The sequence below is a fragment of the Equus przewalskii genome, chromosome 18 (genome assembly GCF_037783145.1).
Source record: "Equus przewalskii isolate Varuska chromosome 18, EquPr2, whole genome shotgun sequence".
NCBI lineage: Eukaryota > Metazoa > Chordata > Mammalia > Perissodactyla > Equidae > Equus > Equus przewalskii.
The window spans coordinates 47,331,681-47,351,676 of record NC_091848.1 but is presented as its reverse complement, the minus strand read 5'-3'; the positions used below and the strand labels follow the sequence as shown (position 1 = coordinate 47,351,676).

General features: G+C 47.8%; 1 protein-coding gene across 1 annotated transcript; it reads left to right on the top strand.

The window, feature by feature from the left end:
* The first annotated feature begins 2,161 nt into the window (after positions 1 to 2,161).
* TAGLN3 (transgelin 3) lies at positions 2,162 to 16,433 on the top strand. Its single transcript, XM_008530333.2, has 5 exons — positions 2,162 to 2,647; positions 2,948 to 3,129; positions 4,262 to 4,436; positions 14,077 to 14,179; positions 15,952 to 16,433. Exons 2-5 carry the CDS (start codon positions 2,950 to 2,952, stop codon positions 16,091 to 16,093), a joined length of 600 nt encoding a protein of 199 aa, XP_008528555.2. The 5' UTR covers positions 2,162 to 2,647; positions 2,948 to 2,949; the 3' UTR covers positions 16,094 to 16,433.
* The last annotated feature ends 3,563 nt before the right edge of the window (positions 16,434 to 19,996 follow it).

Sequence of the window (19,996 nt, the reverse complement as noted above, 5' to 3'; positions counted from 1 at the left end):
AGGTTTCCTCATCTGTAAAATGTCATAACATAAACCTAGTTGATCATAAGGGTCAAGTAAGCACAACGAGTCTGGAACAATGACACATGGGAGTCACTGTCTTTTCGCTTTTATTTTTGTTATGCACAGAGCACACAGTCCAGTGAGAAACTGATGGTCAATCAATTCATGGAGGTTCAGGAAGGAAAGTGGAGGCAAGGAAGTGGGTCTGGCTTCTAACGCTGAGCTGGGTCGGACCTTCCTAACCTCAGGATCCCTTGTGGGATATCCTTTCAAATGTTCAATGGTTAGAAAAAGCCGCAGAGGAGGCAACTTCTCTATCTAAAGACAGGAAAAGCTGTTTTAAAATTTAATCTAGCTCTGCAGGGGGTAACATCACAAATTCCAAATGTTAGAATCAGTGAGATTTAGTATATTCTAGTACATTAGTTATTTTAGTGTTCTTTTCTATTTTCCCCTAAAGCTCTTTTTTTCTAAAACCACTCCATGCCGTGTATTCAGTGACATGGAAAACCCTTGGACAGCCAGCAGCCCCTGAGTGCCTTATCCTCTGGAACTCCTGCTTGCTTTTAAAAAGCAGCACGACCCCCTCTAAACAATCTCAGCCAGCGCAATGGAAAGGAACGAGGGAATGCCAATGGAAAGGAAGGCTCAGTGAGGCCACATTCTGTGTTTGCTTTTGCTGCATCTACTGAGCTTAGAGGCATTTCCAGACACAAATCTAAACAGTATGCTGTTCTCTGAGTGGCCAATGGAAAGGTCTGTGTGGAGGAGGGGCAGAAAAGAGCTTTGAGCTATGCCTTGCTGTGGCCCCTGCTCTGCCACAGTATCCTCTCCAGAACCGGGAACTCAGTCATTCACTAAAAGCACCCCAGCTGTTTGATTACAATGGAAGGAAATCTTTGGGTATAAAAGATCTGCAAAACACAGTCTACGGAAAAAAAAAAAAAACAGAAATGCAAATGTACATCTTTAAGAATTGTTTCTGGCTTTATCTAACAAATCAATACCTTCCATAGAGCCGTTCCAGGCCTGGAGAAAGTAACATGCTTCCTGTGTGGGTCTCCATTTTCTTAGTCCCACGTTGGAACTGACCTTATTGCTGCCACCCAAGATGCAACTCAGTGACTTCCAAAATTCTGCTGACAATATCCCGGCTCCAAACTCTTCCCCTAAGCTGCACGTCTCTGGAGACAGTTCTGCTGTCTTTAGAGCTTCTTCAATGGACGATTCCACGCAGCATGGAGACCTGCATTAGTCAGCCCTTCGCCTGTGGTTTCTAAACCTACTGCTCTCTCCCAAAGGCTCTGATTCTCTCACACCCTTTGTTTTTCACCGAGTTCTCTCTCCTAGGCCTGCAACTACTGACCACTAAGTCTTCTCTCAGGCAAACCACCCATACATCTGCTAAGTAATTAAATTTTCACTAGTCCAGGCCCCAGCCAGCAGGAGATTTTTCTCAATGCATGTATTATTTCAGGAATCATTTCCTGCATAACTTGTAATCAGTTTCCCACTGGGAGAAAGATCATCTCACATACTGGAATTGCTTTATCTAACGAGCCTGAATCAATTGACCAATCCGCTCCAGGGACAAGAATTATATTTTATTCCTCTCCAGCACAGTGAGTGGTTCGCACAATTAAGCACTCAAAAAATACTTGTGATTGAAGCAAAGGACAAATTTTGGGGTATTTGTGTCATGAAAAGTATCAAGAGTTGGACACAACACCAATGAGACTCACTCTTTACCCCTAAGTGGCTTACAGCTAGGAGGACACACTGCCAAGCCCTTCGGGATTTATAAAAATTTCAGACCGACCTAGGTCCAGTGGCTTCTCCTGAGGTCTAGTTCGCTGATACTAAATCTTCAGTTAACCACTGACAGCATGTCAGTCGTGACTTTGTGGTCCTTAATTATAAACTGATGAAATCTTTACACTCTTTCAAAACCTTTCAATCCAAGAGTTCTTAGCACATTGAGCTGTTCAATTTATGAAACTTGATCTTAGTGTCTGTTGATTAAAAATAGCATTAAAAAGCTACATTCCTTGAATAGGTCAAACTGAGGCACAACAGTTTCCCACCAGGATGGAAGTTTCCGGAACAAACCCGGCTGGCAGCTGAACAAGTTAATGGTTGCAGCTCTCAGCCCCTCCCCTCCCGCCTCGCCAAACAACTGTTACCTCCGGGCAGGGGGAAAGTGGTTTGGCAACTCCCGACAGATGGACAGCTGACAGAATGGACCCTCCTCAGGCCCCATCCCCCCTGCAGCTGTGTGCTGGCCCTGCATACAATCGGCCGTCTCCCCCAGAGGAGGGGAAAGAATTGTGCAGCTGAAAAAGAGGCTCTCAGCGGGAGGGAGGTGGGCGGGCTTGACTGACACCCCAGAGGGCTGGCTTTTTGGACGGCTCTTAGCAACGGCCCTGATTTGACCCTCCTCAGCCGGGAGAAAATCGAATCAGTGTACCCTTCTCCCAGGCGCCATGCAGCATCAGCAACTGAACGTCAAGGCGGCCTTCCTCCCTGCCTGTTAATTACCTGCTCTTTCCCATCTCAAGGGTCCTGCCCTTGCAAAGCGCTACTAGAGGAGGGAAGAAACGACCATCACCCAGCCCCCCTGCGGCCTGGGGGTTCAGCCTTGATTGTGAGTCCTGTACATCATCTCGTCTCATTGATAAGCGGGACCGAGACGGGGGTTCCAGCCCCCCGGGACCGGCAGGGGCTTTATTCTAGAGTCACCGGCGCGTGTCTGCGCTTTTCTTTCCCGTTTGTAGGTGAACCCCCAGTGGCTTCATTGGCTCCTTGATTTAAACCACGCCCGGCTTTCTGCCCGCTTTGCCGCTGCTGGGCCAGGCGGCCCAGCCACATCCCAGCCGCGTTCGCAGGGAGCCGGCGCTGCTGCGCTATTGTGTGGATGCCGCGCGTGTCCTCTCTTCTCTTGCAGAGATGGCTAACCGGGGCCCGAGCTACGGCTTAAGCCGAGAGGTGCAGGAGAAGATCGAGCAGAAGTACGACGCGGACCTGGAGAACAAGCTGGTGGACTGGATCATCCTACAGTGCGCCGAGGACATTGAGCACCCTCCTCCCGGCAGGGCCCATTTTCAGAAATGGTTAATGGACGGGACGGTAAGGCCAGCAGCGGTCTCGGTTGGGGTCGGCGGGCTGGAAGCCCTCCGGGGCCTTTCCTGGGGACGTGAGGCTGCGGGAGGAGGTGCTGCTGCCAAGCCCCGTGTCTCACGGGGAAGGAACGGGAAAGCCTTATTTCCTTGGAGTCGGGAGACCTGGGCTCCCCGCACAATTGCCTAACTAGCTTAGAGGATTCTCCACCCATCCGAGACATCGCCGCTTCTAATGAGTTGTTGACAAATCCGAAGCCCTTTTGCTCTTTCTAGTGAGAATAAAGATAAGTATTTCCTTGAGATCTCTCCAGCCCTCTTGGTGCACCAGCTCGTCTGGGGCCATTCCCCGCCCAGGGGAATAGTTTCACTACATAGTAAAACAAAGAAAGAGGTGGGGAAGGAACTAACCACCTTCCATCCTTCCCGGAGCCACGCTCCCTGGGGGTGCTCAGCGTCTGTTGGATGGATGGGTTCTCATGAAACTGAAGAGAATCCTTATTTGATACCTGCTTTTCTGACCAGATGGTCCTGTGGTTTGGGGAGCTGGGGATGGCCCTGACAATTCAAACAAGCCGGTCTTTTCCCGCAGGCTGTGATTTTCTGTTACGTAACTGCTATTCCCTACTTTTGTGGGGTTGCCCAGGGCTTGGGTTATAGGGATCTGGGAGGAGGGTACCCAGTTCTGTTCTTTTACATGTTATTAGCACATATAGGATGAGTTATTGAAGCCTGATTCTGATCTGCCTTTTGATAGAAGACATAACATTAGACTCTATCATTTGACCTTTCCGAGAGCCACTAACTCCTGCCTCCATTGGAAGTCTGCAGTCATGGCCTCCCAAACACGCATCCTTCCCTAGCTGTCACGTCTTTCCTTCCCGCAGAGAAAGGAAGGGAGGAGCAAGGAGGGAAGGGCATTCTCAGGCTACTGGACTCACTGGGGCCAGGAGCAGCCCCGGGAATGGGGTCGCCTGGGTCTTTTGGGCTCAGTATGGAAACTCGGCCCCCCAGCCCTGAGCCCATGCCTTCCTACGCCCAAACCTGTGAGCTGTGTCCCCTGAGAGCCAGGATTCCCTTTGCATTAGTGATGGGTAAAGACAAATGGAAACACTGATTTTGTCTCCCCTGTCTCCCTTCAGGTCCTGTGCAAGCTGATAAACAGTTTATACCCACCAGGACAAGAGCCCATTCCCAAGATCTCAGAGTCAAAGATGGCTTTTAAGCAGATGGAGCAAATCTCCCAGTTTCTGAAAGCTGCGGAGATCTACGGCGTCAGGACCACTGATATTTTTCAGACGGTGGATCTCTGGGAAGGTAAACAGTGCTCGTGCCTTTGCGATTGTTCTCCCCCCTCCCTCCCCTTCACCCATCTCTTTGTGAAACCTGCTCACAGTGTTCTTCCCTGTGCCTCTGTGTGTGTGTGTGTGTGTGTGTGTGTATGAGCACACACATGTGTTTGTGTGGTGGGGGCAGGGGAGCATCAGCTGTCACCCCAGGGGCACTGTTAGCCTCCCTCTCTGTGAGTACCCTCCTCTAAGGGTACTCACACCCTGGGACACAGTGGAGACCTCAGCCAACTAACACATAAACAGAAGCCCCCACGGAGAGGAAGCTAAAATGGTTACACGGATGCCTTTCATTCCTGTTACCCCTCCCACAGGAACAAATGACAGCTACTGGAAGATGGGGGAAGGGGGGCAAGTGTGCTTCTGACTCACCAGCCGTGGGGCTTATAGACAAAACCACCTGGTATGATTTTGTCATTCAGTCTGAGAAATAAATAGCACCCCAACCTTTTATTAAAGTATTATCTGAGAGCTTGGTGACCATGCCTTCCAGAAAGGTATTCTGCTCAGGGAATGTGACAAATGATTTTTTTGTTTGTTTTTTTGTTCACATTTATGAATTGACTTGATTAAGAAATCTTACGAAGCGAAATAAAGTCACCTTTCTGGATGTATTTAACAATCCACTATTATTGGGGAAAAGTACGTGAACGGAGACACTGCCAGAGAATTTGGGACTTAGCATACCCCTGAGCCCAAATGCGTGCCCATCCTTGCAGCTGCTCCACACTCAGCCTGCCTGGGCACCAGGAGATGCAGACCAGTCCTCGCAGGACTGCCAGGTTGAGTCTGCTCTCTCGTGCTCATTGTCACTGGCTGTCATCAGTGGCCCAGCCCTTAGGGGCAGTGACCCAAATGACTCTGCTGACCGTGGGAATGGGGTAGCTTTCCTGTGATCAAGAGACAATGGTATTTTAAGAGGTATTCAGATGGTAGCTGAAATAGATTTATAGCAGATGACCATTCTACTAAACAATTTATAGAGAAACAGTTGCCTCCTTAATCCTCCCACTCCCCTGTGGCAGGCAGAGAGCTGGCCTTTCCTGTTCACCCATGAGTGGTTACAATGCTGAGATGCCAGTCAGTTTACCTTGTGTTTGCCATTACTTAGAAACTCAGATAGCCAAAGCCTCAGGCTGGGCCGTTGGACTTCATGGACACTTGCCTCCAAATCCCCATGTCTTGTCACAGCTGAGACTTGCTCCCTGCTTTTAGATCAAAACTGTGATGATTTTCCCCAGCTAATAAAGACAGCTACTGCTTATTGATATTTTCCCATACACTAGGCATGGTACAAGTGCTTTACTGCATAATGCCAATCAATGCTCCTAACAATCCTATGAGGTGAGTGTTTTTAATTTCCCCATTTCATAGATGATGAAAGTGAAGCTCGCCTGTGATTACTCGTGTACCTGATACGGCTGTCCAGTAATTAGCAGAGCTAAACCTCAAACCCAGGCTCTCTGATGCCAAAGGACAGGGCCTTACCTAGTCTGCCATCCATGCTTTGTCCAGGAGGCTGCATCCTTCCCCTGCATGGTGCATGTGCTGTTGAGTCATAAGGGTGACTGATGAGGATGGAGGGCAGGAAGAGGAGGACTCAGGGCTAGAGCCCCTGCACTAGGAGTTTGTGTGAATGGAAGGGGCCCCATGAGACCCCTCAAGTACAGGAAGTGTGTAGGAGGAAGGAACTGGGAGGTGGGTGGGAGGTGGGGATCCCGAGGGTGCTTTCCTGTCTTTACATTACTGAGGATGTTTCACTTGCCTTTCCCCTTTTTCCAAAGACCACACAGGTGAACTTTCCACCCAGAAGCTGCTGGCAGTGAGGGGGGAGGGGTGTAGGGAGCAATGGCCCCTGATAGAGCAGGAGGAGGTCTACACCGCCTGCCCAGCCCTGGGTGTTAGTCACCTGTTAGGGAAGTAGGAGGTTGAGGGACATGAGTGTGACTGTGTCTGAGAGAGGGTGGCGGACAGATGGGCTCCAGGGTGGGATAATGCTTCTGAAAGAAGGGAACAAGGCAGACACTGAGGGCTCTCATCCCCAGGGCAAGAAGGATGGGGCTTTAAAGGAAATAAGGAAGGAGACTCACTCCAAGGGTGCTGGACTGACCTGCTATAGGTAGGGCATGCAGTAGGTGGGGATAGCCGGCAATAGGAAAGCAGATGCTTGGGAGTGTCCAAATGGCCTCTAGGGGCCCCAGGGCCTGGTGGTCTCATCCATGGAGTAGCATCTGAGGACTGAGGTTCAGGGAGATTCATTCCAAGCGTTGGAGAGAATGCTTGTCATCTCCCAGGATCACTGCCTGAGGCTCAGGCCAGAGCAGGTTACAATATAGTAGAGCAGGAGGTGGGAAGGTGGGTTGCTTTGAGCAGAGAAAAGGGAAGGGGGGTGGCCTTGAGTAAGTCCAGCAGTGAGACCCTGGGAACAGCAGCATGGACTGAGTGAGCGAGGCTGGGTCCTTTCTGCAGAGCTGGTTGTCGCCCCTGAGTTTGGGCATGAGTAAGCTGCAATTAGAGGGATGCTGCAGGGTGGGGTTGGCGTGTGTCTGTGTGCAGGGGAGGATGTACATGTTTGTGCACACAGCTTTTGGACTAGCCATTTGCTTAGCTTAGTCCCGCCTTCTCCCTACTATTCCACCCCCTGACTGCGGTTTTCCGTTCACTCACATTCATTTCCGATTCCGTGCACCGAGGTTGTGGTGGCTGTGGCTGCTGTGGGTCCAGCCCTCCTTGCTTCTCTTCCTCCTCTGCAGGCATTTTACGCTCTGCAGCTCTCAGTCCCCTGTCTTCCTGCTGGGCATCTTCCCAAGTAGGGCTCTGCTTGCCCACGGCTGCCCAGTGACTCCATGCTGCTCTTACGTCGCAGATAAATCAAGCTGAGGGATCCCTGGCTCGCAAAACACCTTCTCTTTTAGGCCTTAATCAGTTAGACAGGCAGAGGCCCCAGAAGTACCCACTATCCTGAAATCCCTTTTAGATGCAAGGTAAATATTTGGAGTAGACTCAGGAGCATCCAGAATAAAAGATTCAGGGGTTTAAAAAGGAACCCAGGGCTGAACGGTCCAGAAAACAACCCTACCACAGGGACAGTGTAGACAAAGCTACTGAAGTTCCCCTGAGAGAAGCTGGGAGGGACCAGTCCTTTCAGTGATGGGGAAGAAGTGAGTGCTGCTTCCAGCGATGGAAGACGATGGGGAAAGTCTTGCTCTTGGATGAGAGAAGGTGAATGCCTGGCAGGTTGCTTTTGGATTTGCCATGGGTGCGGGCAAAGGGCTGGGGTGGGGCCATCTCAGCTCTCTGTGACTCAGAGGAGAGGTGCTGGAGGACACTTCAGCATCATTTCTGTGGAGGGAAAGGGAAGGATAGAAAAGGAAGGGCCAGAAAAGGAGGGGTGTGTGCAATTGTGTGTAAGAGAGAGAGAACACGCGAGAGCCTCTGTGTGTGCTGGTCAGAAAGACTGCAGAGAAAGCTCAACCTGGAAGGCAGTAGAGCGCGGGCTCTGGAGTCAGAAATTCGACTGCCCGGTCACACCTCTGTGCCACCACTTAGCAGTTAGCTTTTCTAAGCTGTGATTTTCTCAGCTGTCAAATGGGGATAATAGTACCTATTTCACAGGGTAGATATGGGAAGTCAATGAGATAATGCATTAAAAGTGCTGAGCCTACTGCCTGGCAATGGTGGAGCATAATAAATGCTGGCAGTGTAACAAGTACTGTAGTCATTGGCCTGTCTTTTTTAAAACTAATAGAAAATGAGGACAGCAGGAGCAAGGCTGGAAAGGCACTTATTCTGTCTTGGAACAAATGGACAGAAGCCGATAGGGTTGCCTGGATGACCTCTGCCCTCTCTGTCATCTGGGATCCCTTCACCTCATCGGCCATTCTCCCATACGGAGGGCTGGCTTTGTGGGTCACCTTACTGACTTTTTTCCACCTCGTGATCATTACTCTTGATGTCTTTCCATCGTATATTGCTTTGCCAATTCCAGACTCAGAAGATCTGGGAAAAGCAGAAAGAGGATGAGTTTTGGAGTCAGGTAGATGGGCTGACACTCTTCCCTAGGACATCCTAGCTGTGTGACCTTGGTTAAGCTGCTTAGCTTCTCAGAGCCTCAGTTCCCTTCTCTGTCAACCAGTCTAGCACCTCCCTCGGAGGGTTCTTGTAAGGATTAAACATGTAAAATGCCTGGCTCAATTCCTGGCAGATAGACACCTAATAAATGTTGGCTTATTTCTCCCTCCTAAATACTATACATATTGTTATATACATAATATCAATGTTACATATGTGCTCATCCGCAACTAACCCTTTTGGTTCCTTTGCATGACCACGTGGCCAGCATAGACATGTAGAATTCTAGAATCTCAGAACAGGCCGGACTCAAAGATCAATCACATCTGACTACTCTTCTCAGTAGTCCTACCGACAAGGATCCTGGACACCTGGTTTTGTCTTGCCTCCCTGTTCCCCCTCGTTGATGACTGGGAGTTAGAGAGGTAAACCCGTTAGAGATATAAACCATCGGGGCTGGAGTGCCTGGAAGGTCCAAACGTATTCTCTGGAGAGGTGTCACTGTATGTGTCATTCCTCAACAGCAAGAGGAAGAGACGTTTCACCCAAGTGGAGAGACGTTTTGGGATATTGTGACGTACTGTAGTGACTTGAGATGTCACAAATGCCGGCCGCTTGAAGCCTCCTTTTCTGTCGGAACAGCCTTCCCAGCCTTTACGCCAAGTGCTTCTCACAGTAGGAAGGAAGGTTCTTCCTTCCGCCGTGTTCTCAAACACCAGTGTGCCTCAGAATCACCGGGAAGGCTTGTTAGAACACAGATTGCCAGACTCCAGTCCCAGTGTTTCTGAGGTGTTAAGTCTGAGGCAGGGCCTAGGAATTTGCATCGCCTGCTTCTGCTGGTCTGGGAACCCCACTTTGAGAACCACTTCCGTGGAGAGTTTATCCCGAGAGGAAAGCAACGAAAATTCATAAACCCACAGAGCAAGCCCAACCCACCCTCTGACATTTCTCCCTTGATTATAGCAATATTTTCTCTACGTTAAGTGGAGAATTGGGAGCTATGACTAAGATATCACTCAGGGAAATAAGAAATGGTTTCTTCATCCACTGATTGCTTTCTCCGTAAGTCCCAGAAAGTTGAAAAAGCCAGTATTCCAAGAATTACAAGCATGAGTCAAAACTGATAGAAAATGGAAGTAGCTCTGAAACAGAGTGTTGACTGTAAGGCTGTCAAAACTAAATACTAAATCTTTAATATTGAAAGTAGAGTCCAACCTGACTTTACCCCCCTAGATGACATCTCTCTGCTCTTTTTTCTTTCTCTTTATCCTTCTCTTTATTTTTTCTTCCCAAAGATGTGCATAAGATCTCACGAAAGTATAAAAAATTTAAGAGAACAATATCCCAGTTCAAGTATCTTTATGGGAACGATGCTCAAACTTTATGTCATTGAGAATCTCTGGGTTGGGGCAGGGGCTCCTTACAATGGCCCCCCTTGGTCCCACTCCCCAGAGATGATCATTGAGTAGTTTGGAGTGTAAGATCACGCTGGGGAAAACATCACTTCGTGATAATGCAGGAAACAGGGCATGCTGTATTGTCAAGCAGAAGTGTCAGTTGCTCTCTGAGACGCTCTCTGAAACCTTTGCCAGGCAAGACAAGGACAGCTCCTGAGCCATTGCCTCTTTTTACAACTTCCAGTCTAATATTAGCCTCCTCTCATGATAGGGGCCTGGAAGAGTCCAGGTAGCTGGATTGAAATTCTCAGCTGTTAGTGTGAATCTGGCTTCTCCTCTTTCATGTGTCATTTCCCTTCTTATAGCCGGTGGTCCCGTTTCTAGATTGCCACCAGGACTGAGTCTCGTTTCTGCTCTCCCGGCATCTGGATACTTCTCAGCATTTAGTTGGTACTTCTTTTAGGACCGTTCTTTTTTTTCTTGGAAGAACAGCCCTGAGCACTGGTTTTCAGGCTGTCTTGCCAAAGCATCTAGGGGTAGCTTTCAGGGAGCAAAGAGATTCCAAGTTGCCAGGGCTCTGATCTGGCTCCCAACTTGGATCGGAGCCCTTCTAATGATTGATTTTGCTATCGACTTTGTGGCAGAGCTCTCTGAAGAAAGGAGTTATTGCTTAACGCATATCATTTAGTACTTCCAGGGGCCAGACATTGAAGTTTTTAAAAACTGAAATCCAAAGTATTAGGGCAGTGCTTGACCACCCATCCGGCTGTATCAGACTCATGTCGGGAGATTGCTCCAGAATCTGAATTTTTAAGATTCTCAGGTAATTCTGATGATCAGTCTGGTTTGGGAGTCACCAGGTGAAACCCATGTTTCTCAAACTTGCCTGGTGGCATAAATCACCTGGGGAGCCTATTAAAAATATAAACTCCTAGGCCCCAATATAAACTGATTCAGGCCTGCCGAATCAGTCTCTCAGGAGAATGACCTCAAAATTTATATTTTTGAAGAGACACCCCACCCCATCTCATAAATAGTCCAAGAAGCCTGGGAAACCCTGCTCCGAAGCAGCCTGTGTTCTAGGCAGATGGTACACTTGGGTGGGATACCAGCAGTTTAACTTAAGTTGTGTTAAGCTGACACACTTCACAGATCTTCCTTACCCTCACTGCTCCTCCAGACGTTTAAATTTTTGACCCCCAGTTACAGGAATCAGCCTCCACAAAAGTGAACTGGCTCCAGAGACAGATTTCTGTTCAAAATGTTTAGAGTCTTGATGATAATTAACATGATCTGCACATCAGTGGGGGACTCTAGGCCCCAACTGCTTTTTCTTGCTTTAATCTTTTTTCTTCTCTTTTTTGGTGAGGAAGATTGGCCCTGAGCTAACATCTGTTGCCAATATATGTGGCATGTCACCATGGCTTGGCTTGACGAGCAGTGCTAGGTCCGCACCTGGGATCTGAACCTGCAAACCCCAGGCCACCAAAGTGGAGTGTGCAAACTTAACCGCTACACCAGTGGGCCAACCCTCTTGCTTTAATCTTATTTGGGTTGAGACCTGGAGAAATTATTCCAGACAAAAACACTCAAAGACTTACAGCCATTTGGGGTTGGTGCCCTTGACCTTGTGGGCCCCAAGAATTGTGCCCCAGTTTTATCTCCCTAGTGGATTCCCTCTGGCCTAGCACCAAAGCAGCCATCACCATCGCTTTGGGTCATCCCTGATCACTGAGGAATGTACCTCCCCAACCAACCTGCGATGGGGACCCATGGGAGATGGCAGGTGGCCTGGTGGGCTCTGCCAGCTTTGTGTTCAGACATTTGGGCTAGAGCCAGACTCTGGTTTACTCGTTGTGTGACTAGGGCACATTAATTAATCTTCTTGAATTAGTCTTCTCATCCATACATTGGGAGGAATAATATTAATTTTATGGAGTTGATATCATGTATAATAAAGTGACTAGCCTCTAATTTGTATCAAATCTCTTGTCTTGGGACCTTTCTCAAGGAAAACTTTCATTTTGTCAAAACAAAAAATTTGTTCCTGGGAAAAAGTGCCTCCTTTCCCAGCTTCTTTTGCTCCAATTATGTAATCGCCTCCTTTTCCTCTGTCTGGGATGAGGGCAAGTAGTATTTATAGTTCTCCATTCCTGGATATCTTCCTTTGCCCCCGACGTAGTTCCCTCCATCCTTTCTGGGTTCATGTGGTGTATACATGAGCCAGCTACTTGGGAAGGAGGCTGCGCATATGGTTTAACAGCACTGCTTCCGCGCCCACGGCTCTAGTGTAGCTTCTGGGGCTGAACTCCACGTGTGCCAGCCTCCAGATTGCCCCAGATCCTGGACAGACCAGACCTGCTCTTTCTGACCACTAGAAACAGATTTCCTGTGTGCTCTTTGTACAGAGTAGAGATGAGTGATATACCCTAACCTCTTAAGCCCTCGTGTGCTTGATCATTTCTCCAGGCTCTCTCTAATGACTCACTGCTTAAGAGCAAACCCTCTCCCTGTCTCTTCCAGAGTGAGCATTCAGAATGTCATCACTACTGTTCTATTAAAAAAGAGAAGGATCCCATTAGAGAGTGACATTTGCAGAAATGCCTCTCACCGGTGGAAGGGAAGAGTCCTTCTAACAACCACCTCTGCTTCCTCTCTCTTAATTCTCAGTATGCCTTGTGCCCGCCCCCTTCCATATGCTGCCCCGATACTCCATTCTGCACCACGCCAGCTGTCTCTTGAGTCTGGGGGGCACTCCATTGATGCGCCAGCTGTCTCTTGAGTCTCGGGGGCTCTCCACTGAGAGCATTTCATCCCTGTATCCATCAGCCAATCCCACAGAGCCTCAGCATCCAGGAAATCACCCTGTGGTTAATGGAGTGGAGGAGAGAGGTGAGGGAAGAAGTCTCTGCTGTCTCTCTCTCTCTCTCTGAATAAATGGACATCCTGAACTGGGCTTCCTCTGTGGGCCTTAATTGTTGACGTTGTTGGAGTCATGCTCCATTCTCATTTAGTGTCCGTCTTCCCCCTGGAATTCTGTATTCCTCAGTGACTGAGCTGCGGCAGCCAGGCTGGAGAGACCACAGATGCTTCACTCAGTCTGAAGATGGCCTTTTAATATTTGCCCTTAACTGTTGCAGCTCCCCTAGGCTGAATGAGGCCCTCCTTTCTAACCCTGAGCCCTTAGCTTTTGCACTCCACACTCGGGCCTTGCCTGGACCTGCGATCAGTTCTGAATTGCGGGCCTAACCACTTGGTAGGTCTTTCCCCGTGCAGGACAGTTCAGACAGCTGGAGGGAGGACAGGAGGAAGGCTGGAAGGAGCAGGCTGGCTTGTGGGGGCCACTTGCCTTCTCCATGGTTAAGGGTCCCCAGGCTCCTCAGGTTACTCCCCCTCCCAGTGTGTGAGGGGCACCACACACCTCTGTCCCCCTCCTCTTTCTCACGCGCAAGCCAGTTATTTATTGTCTCCATTTAGCTCCTTTCAAGCAGCACAAAATAAGGGACCCACCATTTGTGTCACATCGAGTACTTTCTGCGTTGATTTACTTTTCTTCATTTGCCAGGCCTCCGGCCCAAATAGCCAAGTGAATACTCAATTTGATGCACGTGGGTGATTTTAGACCCTTCTAACCCGGAGAAAGTATGAGAAAGATGCCAGCTGGGGTTTGGCACAGTTAATGCATCCAGCCAGCTTCTCTCCAGTTTCCTTTTCTCTTTCCCGTCCTGTGGGAATTCCTCCTCTGCAGACCGCTAAGCCAGTGCCCCTTCAGGGCCTCCCCTGACCACAGCCTCTAGAACCCCCGAGGCCAGGCCTCTGCTCAGAGCAGGGACCTACGTACGTCGGAGCTGCTAAGTGTTGGAATGTTTTATTCAGACGGCCGCTGGGAATGGATGAGAGACTGGGTATCTCTGGTGTGTACCACATAGAGAAGAAATAGCCGGGTGATTCTTTGTTCCTTTCTCGGTCTTTTGGCCGTGGTTATCTTCAGGCCACTTTCAGAAGTATTTGATATCCTCTCCCTTGAATGTGATCTCCTACAGCCCCCATTAGAACTTCCTTCCCAAAGGTCCAGCCCCATTCTTGCAGATTCCTTGGTCCTGATGCAAGCTTTGCTTTTGTCTCTTCCTTGGCTTCCAGGGAAAGACATGGCAGCTGTGCAGAGGACCCTGATGGCTCTAGGCAGTGTCGCTGTCACCAAGGATGATGGCTGCTACCGGGGAGAGCCCTCCTGGTTTCACAGGTAAAAAGCCCTTCTGGCCCCCTGGAGCAGGATGAATATAACAGGAGGGAGCACCTGAAGCCTTGTAGCTCCCCAGAGGCTATTTCCACACACAGCCACTCAGAGCAAGCACTCCTGGCCCCACATTCAGTCCCCCAGAGCAAGGAAAGACCGAGGCTGCCTGCTGTTCAGGCCAACATCCCACCCACGGCAGAAACACTTGGGCCTTTCCTGCTAGATTCCTGGGTCCTCCAGCTCTGTTGCCCGATTCTGTTTCTCCTGAGACTGAACCGGACTGAGTGGCTTTTCTCAGAGGTGGCTGGATGTCTGAACTTGGTTTTTTTATGACCCAAGTAGCCTTGAATCTGCTTATTTATTTGTTTATTTTTGCTCTTAATGAAAGGAAAGTATGTCCTATTTGCCTGCAACAGTCCTGGTTAATGCCTGCTGTCCCAGCGTATGTATTAATAGCACTCCCTTTCACTCGCAGAAGTGGTCTGGTCTGGATAATAAAGTATATATGGTCATGTCAGTAAAGGGCCTTTCCTAAAGAGATTTGTGCTGTTGTTTCTTCCCCGGGGTGGGGGCAGCAAGGGTGCTTACGCTCCACCCAGTAGCTCAGGGGGAGAGGAAGAAAGAAGAGCATATGTAGCGGATACTTGACTCTTCATGTCCCTAATCTCTTTCCCTCTACTTGACAGTTATAAAAATCTACCAGCTTCTGTCATTTTAAATGAACCTGGTCTGAAAACCTCCTAGATATTGGCCAGTTTAGTCCCAGAATTATTAGTGATCTACCATGATCTATTTGGCCCACAACCAAATTAGAATTGTCCCTTCCTTAACTCCTAGGTCCCTCAGCTCTAAAATGGAGCATTAATCCTTGGCCCTCTACAGGGAAGAATGGAATGGGATTAACGACATGCTTTGTAAGAAGTTCTGATTTTAATTTCACAAGGGCTTGAGGTAGCTGTGAGAGAGAGGGTGACAGGAAAGCTGTCTGAGAGTGAAGTCCCCAGAGAGGCAGCCACTGATTCTTTGCTGGAAATCCTAGAAAACCATCTGGGCTTCTAAGGAGTAGAGAGCTCATGTATCTCAGTAGGGCCTGTTTGTGGTAGGGCCGTAGCTCAGGGTAGGACTAGAGCTCAGGATAGGGCCATAGCCCAGGGTAGGACCGTAACCCATGGTAGGGCCATAGCTTAGGGTAGGACCATAGCTCAGGGTAGGGCCATAGCTCAGGGTAGGGCCATACCCTAGGGTAGGGCCATAGCTCAGGGTGGGACGACAGCCCAGGGTTGCGCCACAGCCCAAGGTAGGCCCATAGCTCAGAGTAGGGCCATAGCCCATGTAGGACCATAGCTCAGGGTAGGGCCATAGCTCAGGGTAGGGCCACAGCCCAGGGTAGGCCCATAGCTCAGGGTAGGGCCATAGCCCATGTAGGCCCATAGCTCAGAGTAGGGCCATAGCCCATGTAGGACCATAGCTCAGGGTAGGGCCATAGCTCAGGGTAGGGCCACAGCCCAGGGTAGGCCCATAGCTCAGGGTAGGGCCATAGCCCATGTAGGACCATAGCTCAGGGTAGGGCCATAGCCCAGGGTAGGGCCATAGCTCAGGGTGGGACCATAGCCCAGGGTAGAACCATAGCTCAGGCCAGGTGCATAGCAGGACTCTAGTTCAGTATAGGGCTGCTCTTCTATTTGGTGTCCTCTAATAGAGCCTCTCTAACTGCGTATCTTGGGAAGGGTTTGATAACTGTCAGAATGACATTATTCCATCTCACTCCCTCTGGCCAGGAAAGCCCAGCAGAATCGGAGAGGATTTTCAGAGGAGCAGCTTCGCCAGGGACAGAACGTCATAGGCCTGCAGATGGGCAGCAACAAGGGAGCGTCCCAGGCAGGCATGACGGGATACGGGATGCCCAGGCAGATCATGTAGGACGCCGCATCCTGCCCCCTAGTCGAGAAGACAGCTGTTCACACCACGGTCTCGATGATAAAGAAATAAGTAGTCACCTTCTGACCTTCTCCTCTTTCTCAAAGCCTCCCGTCCCTGGTTGTTGCAAGTGCTGCATTTCTGCCGAGAATCCACGTTGCCTCCTGCTGCCACCTTCTGTTCATGTAGAACTATGCAAAGACTCCACTTCCTTCCTCTCCCAGAGCTCCTTCTGTGCCCTAGAGTCTCTGTTGGTTGGATTATTTATTTATTTATTTGCCACAAATGTCCCTCCTCAACTTATAGAACGCACCTAATAAACAAATTAGTCTTGTGTCTTAAAGTGTACAGTTCATTCTTTGTCTCAGGGTCTTTGCAGGCAGGGCTGGTTTTCATTTCATTTGAGAGGCCAGCAAGATGGGATTAAGCGTAAGCTATAACTGTAGAAATGTAGGTTAGCTTTCAGGAAACCCTTGCAAGGAAACCCTTATATTGACAATGCAGTAGAAAGTTTAGGAATAGTTTTGCCCATTCTGACAGCCTAACGCCATGAAGTCAAGAACAAGGTCTACTCTCTAGGGGACACAGGAAGGAGCAAGCCAAAGCCACTTCTTAAGGCGCTCTTGTCTGGATGGCCAGGCAGTGTCTGATGGATGGGCGGTTTTATCAAATGGATGGGGAGGAATTGTTGAGGGAAAGAGCAGTTTTCACTTCTCTAGCCATAATCTTCCCCCTCCAGGCCAGGCCCTGGGTCTCATGCGGACATTTATACAGTTTCTTCATCGGCCAGGAGTTATAAGCAATGTAGATTGCTCTCTTAGTCATTTATAGGGCTTAAACCCCTAAAACTCTTGGAGACCAGCTAAGACTGAGATCTGGGTAAGATGGGATAGGTTTTAAAGATTTTCTCATCCATAGAAAAATTAAGAAGGCAAATAAGCCTGGGGACCACAATTTGTCTTATTCTTTTCTACCAGTAGAAAGAACAACACAAAAATGATGCTTTTAGTAAGAAAAGAAATAAGGTCTGTTATCCATGTAATGAGTTGTTAATTAACAAGAAAAGGTAAAATGAATGAAACTACTATAGACTGCCACACTGCGAATGTTTGGGTGATGGTTTATCATACTGTTCTTTGCAGTTCTAGGATTCCCATGGAGGGCTGGGAGTGGCAGGGCCGCTGAGGGGGCAGAATCCTGGGTCCTCACTCCTGCTTTCAACCAGAGTGTCACTCATCTTATGTATTATCTACATAGGATTCATCATAAGATTTAAAAGACTTTTAATATATAAAAAAAAAACGCACAGTAAAAAAGAATTATACTAAAGGAAATTAGCCTGTGCATCATCTAAAGGACCTAATGTATCCTCCAGGAATCCTAGTGAAACCTCTGACAACCACTGGTGACTGATCCAGTCCTGGAAAGACGGCACATGAACATGGCAGCTGAATTCCTTCCTCAAACCTTACCTTGGAGCTGCCATGAAAGCAAGAGAGGGAGGTTGGCAGATCCCAACAAGTGAAATAAAACTGGGAGGAAATTCCTGGAGAGAGCTCGGAGGTGGTTAGTCCCTGTTTGCGATTAGGAGTGGAAAGCGTGGGAAATGGCCTCCATCAGCGAGTGGAGAGTTTTGGGAGAGAACTTTCAGGCTATGCCCGTTCTGTTCCCACGTTGCCCTGGCTCTACCACTGCTGTGCCAGATGCTAAGATGCAGAAAAACAGACAAAAACAGCTCAGAGCCAGAAGGAAGTTGCCTGCCAAACCTAGGCCAGCGCTAGGGGCCAGCTGCAGTGAGGAGCAGGGCATAAGAACACTGGTGCATGTGCCAGCACCTGGGCACTTCCTCCTCCCAACATTTTCCCACCCACCCCCTCAGGCTCCCACGCCCTCAGTCGCATCAGATGATGGCCACCTGGAGATGAGGTTGTTGAAAAATTGGAGGCCCTGGGACAGATATTTACCTGGAGTAGACAGGATTGAGGTAGGAGGCGACAGAATGGGAGAGCCCAGTTTGTAATTCCAAAGACTCTATGCCTCAATATATTTCCAGCTTTCAAAACTCACCAGAAGCGATCCAAGCTAGGGCCTGAGATCTTCCCCATTTCTCCACTTTGCATTTGCATCCACAGTTGCGGATAACCTCAGGGACATGTAAGCTCAGGCAGCAACTGGAAGGCTCCTGAGGAGTGTCAGTACCACTGTCACCACAAGACGCACTGGGCCATCCTTACTAGACGAAGCAGGATTCATGGAGGCAGACAGGAGAATCATTTAAAATTAGTCTAACAAATATATTAAAAATGATAAGGGAAAATTTTAGAAACATAAAGCAATAATCCATTATGAAGAAAAAATCAGCTGGAGATATGGAACATGAAAAACATAAATGAAATAAAGACTGGTAGTAAAGTGGATAAAAAGAACAAATTTATAAATTGGAATAGCAACACAAGGCACTCTGAAAAAAGGATAGGCACAAATAGATGGTAAATATGAAAAAAATGTTAAGTGATATGGGTCAAAAGTCATACAATTGAAATCTCAGAAGGAAAGGAAAAACATCAATGTAGGGGAGGAAAAATTTGAAGAAATAATTTTTAGAATTTCCCAGAATTAAATAAAAGACCCAAGAACTGAATTTTTAAAGACTTATAAGGTGCTAAAAAAGAAATGATAAGAGCTCTTAATGGAAAGCTTTATAGGGAAATGTATGCCCACTGAAAATAAGCACAAAACTCTCAAAGGCTTTAAAGAGTACAAGCTCATTACACATAAGAAAAAAGAATCAGATTAAGATTGGACTTGTCAGCAGGAAACTTGGATGCATAAAGTAATATTTTCAAGATGCTGAAGGAAAAAACAAATTGAACACACAATTTTTCATACAGCTAACTAATTTTTTAGTTAAAAGTGAAGCAGAAATACTCATCAAGACCCTCTTGAAAGTACAATTAGATTAAGTATCCCAGTAAGAAAAATCTATGAGCAGAAAAATGCTACTTGATACGGGCAATGAGGATAAGTTAGAAAATTTCATTCTTGTTTAAATAAACAAGGACTGAAAAATAGAGAAAAATTATAACAGTTCAAAACTAAAACTCTAGACAACACAGTCGGCCCTCCATATCCATGGGTTCTGCATTCAAAGATTCAACCAAGCATGGATCAGGAGACCTACGATGGCTGTGTCTGTACTGAACATGAACAGACTATTTTTTCTGTTAACAATACAGTATAACAGCTATTTACACAACATTTACATTGTGTTAGGTATTATAAGTAATCTAGAGATGATTTAAAGTATATGGGAGGATGTGTGTAGATTGTATGCAAATACTACACCATTTTATATAAGGGACTGGAGCATCCACTGATTTTGGTATCCGCGGGGGTCCTGGAACCACTCCTCCGCGGCAACGGAGGAATGACTGCATCAATATGGCATGTGTGGCCTGAGTAGAGAAGCACAGAAAAGCGACATAGGTGAGAATGTGCTAAGGAAAATGTCCTGTTTGGAGGAAGTACAGAGATATTGATAAGTTTAAGAAATTGTTAGGAAAAAACAAACATTGAACCCAACTCACTCATGAAGCTAATTTAACATCCAAAACCCAATGAGGGTGAGAAGAGAAAATTATAGATGATTTCGCTTGAGAACATAGATGTGAAAAATTCCCAATAAAATAATATCTAACCAATCCCAACGATGTATTTTAAACATCTGTTAGAATGACCCACTTTTTCTGTTTGAGAGAATTCTTTTTTTTCCTTTAACTGGATGGCCTCTTGGGAACCCACTTTCTCATAGAGCTAGCCAGGAGTGAAACTTGAACGTAATTTCCATTCCTTGCCTTTTCCTCTTCTAAAGTCATAGAGAGATCTCTTATTTCAAATTAGCAAAAC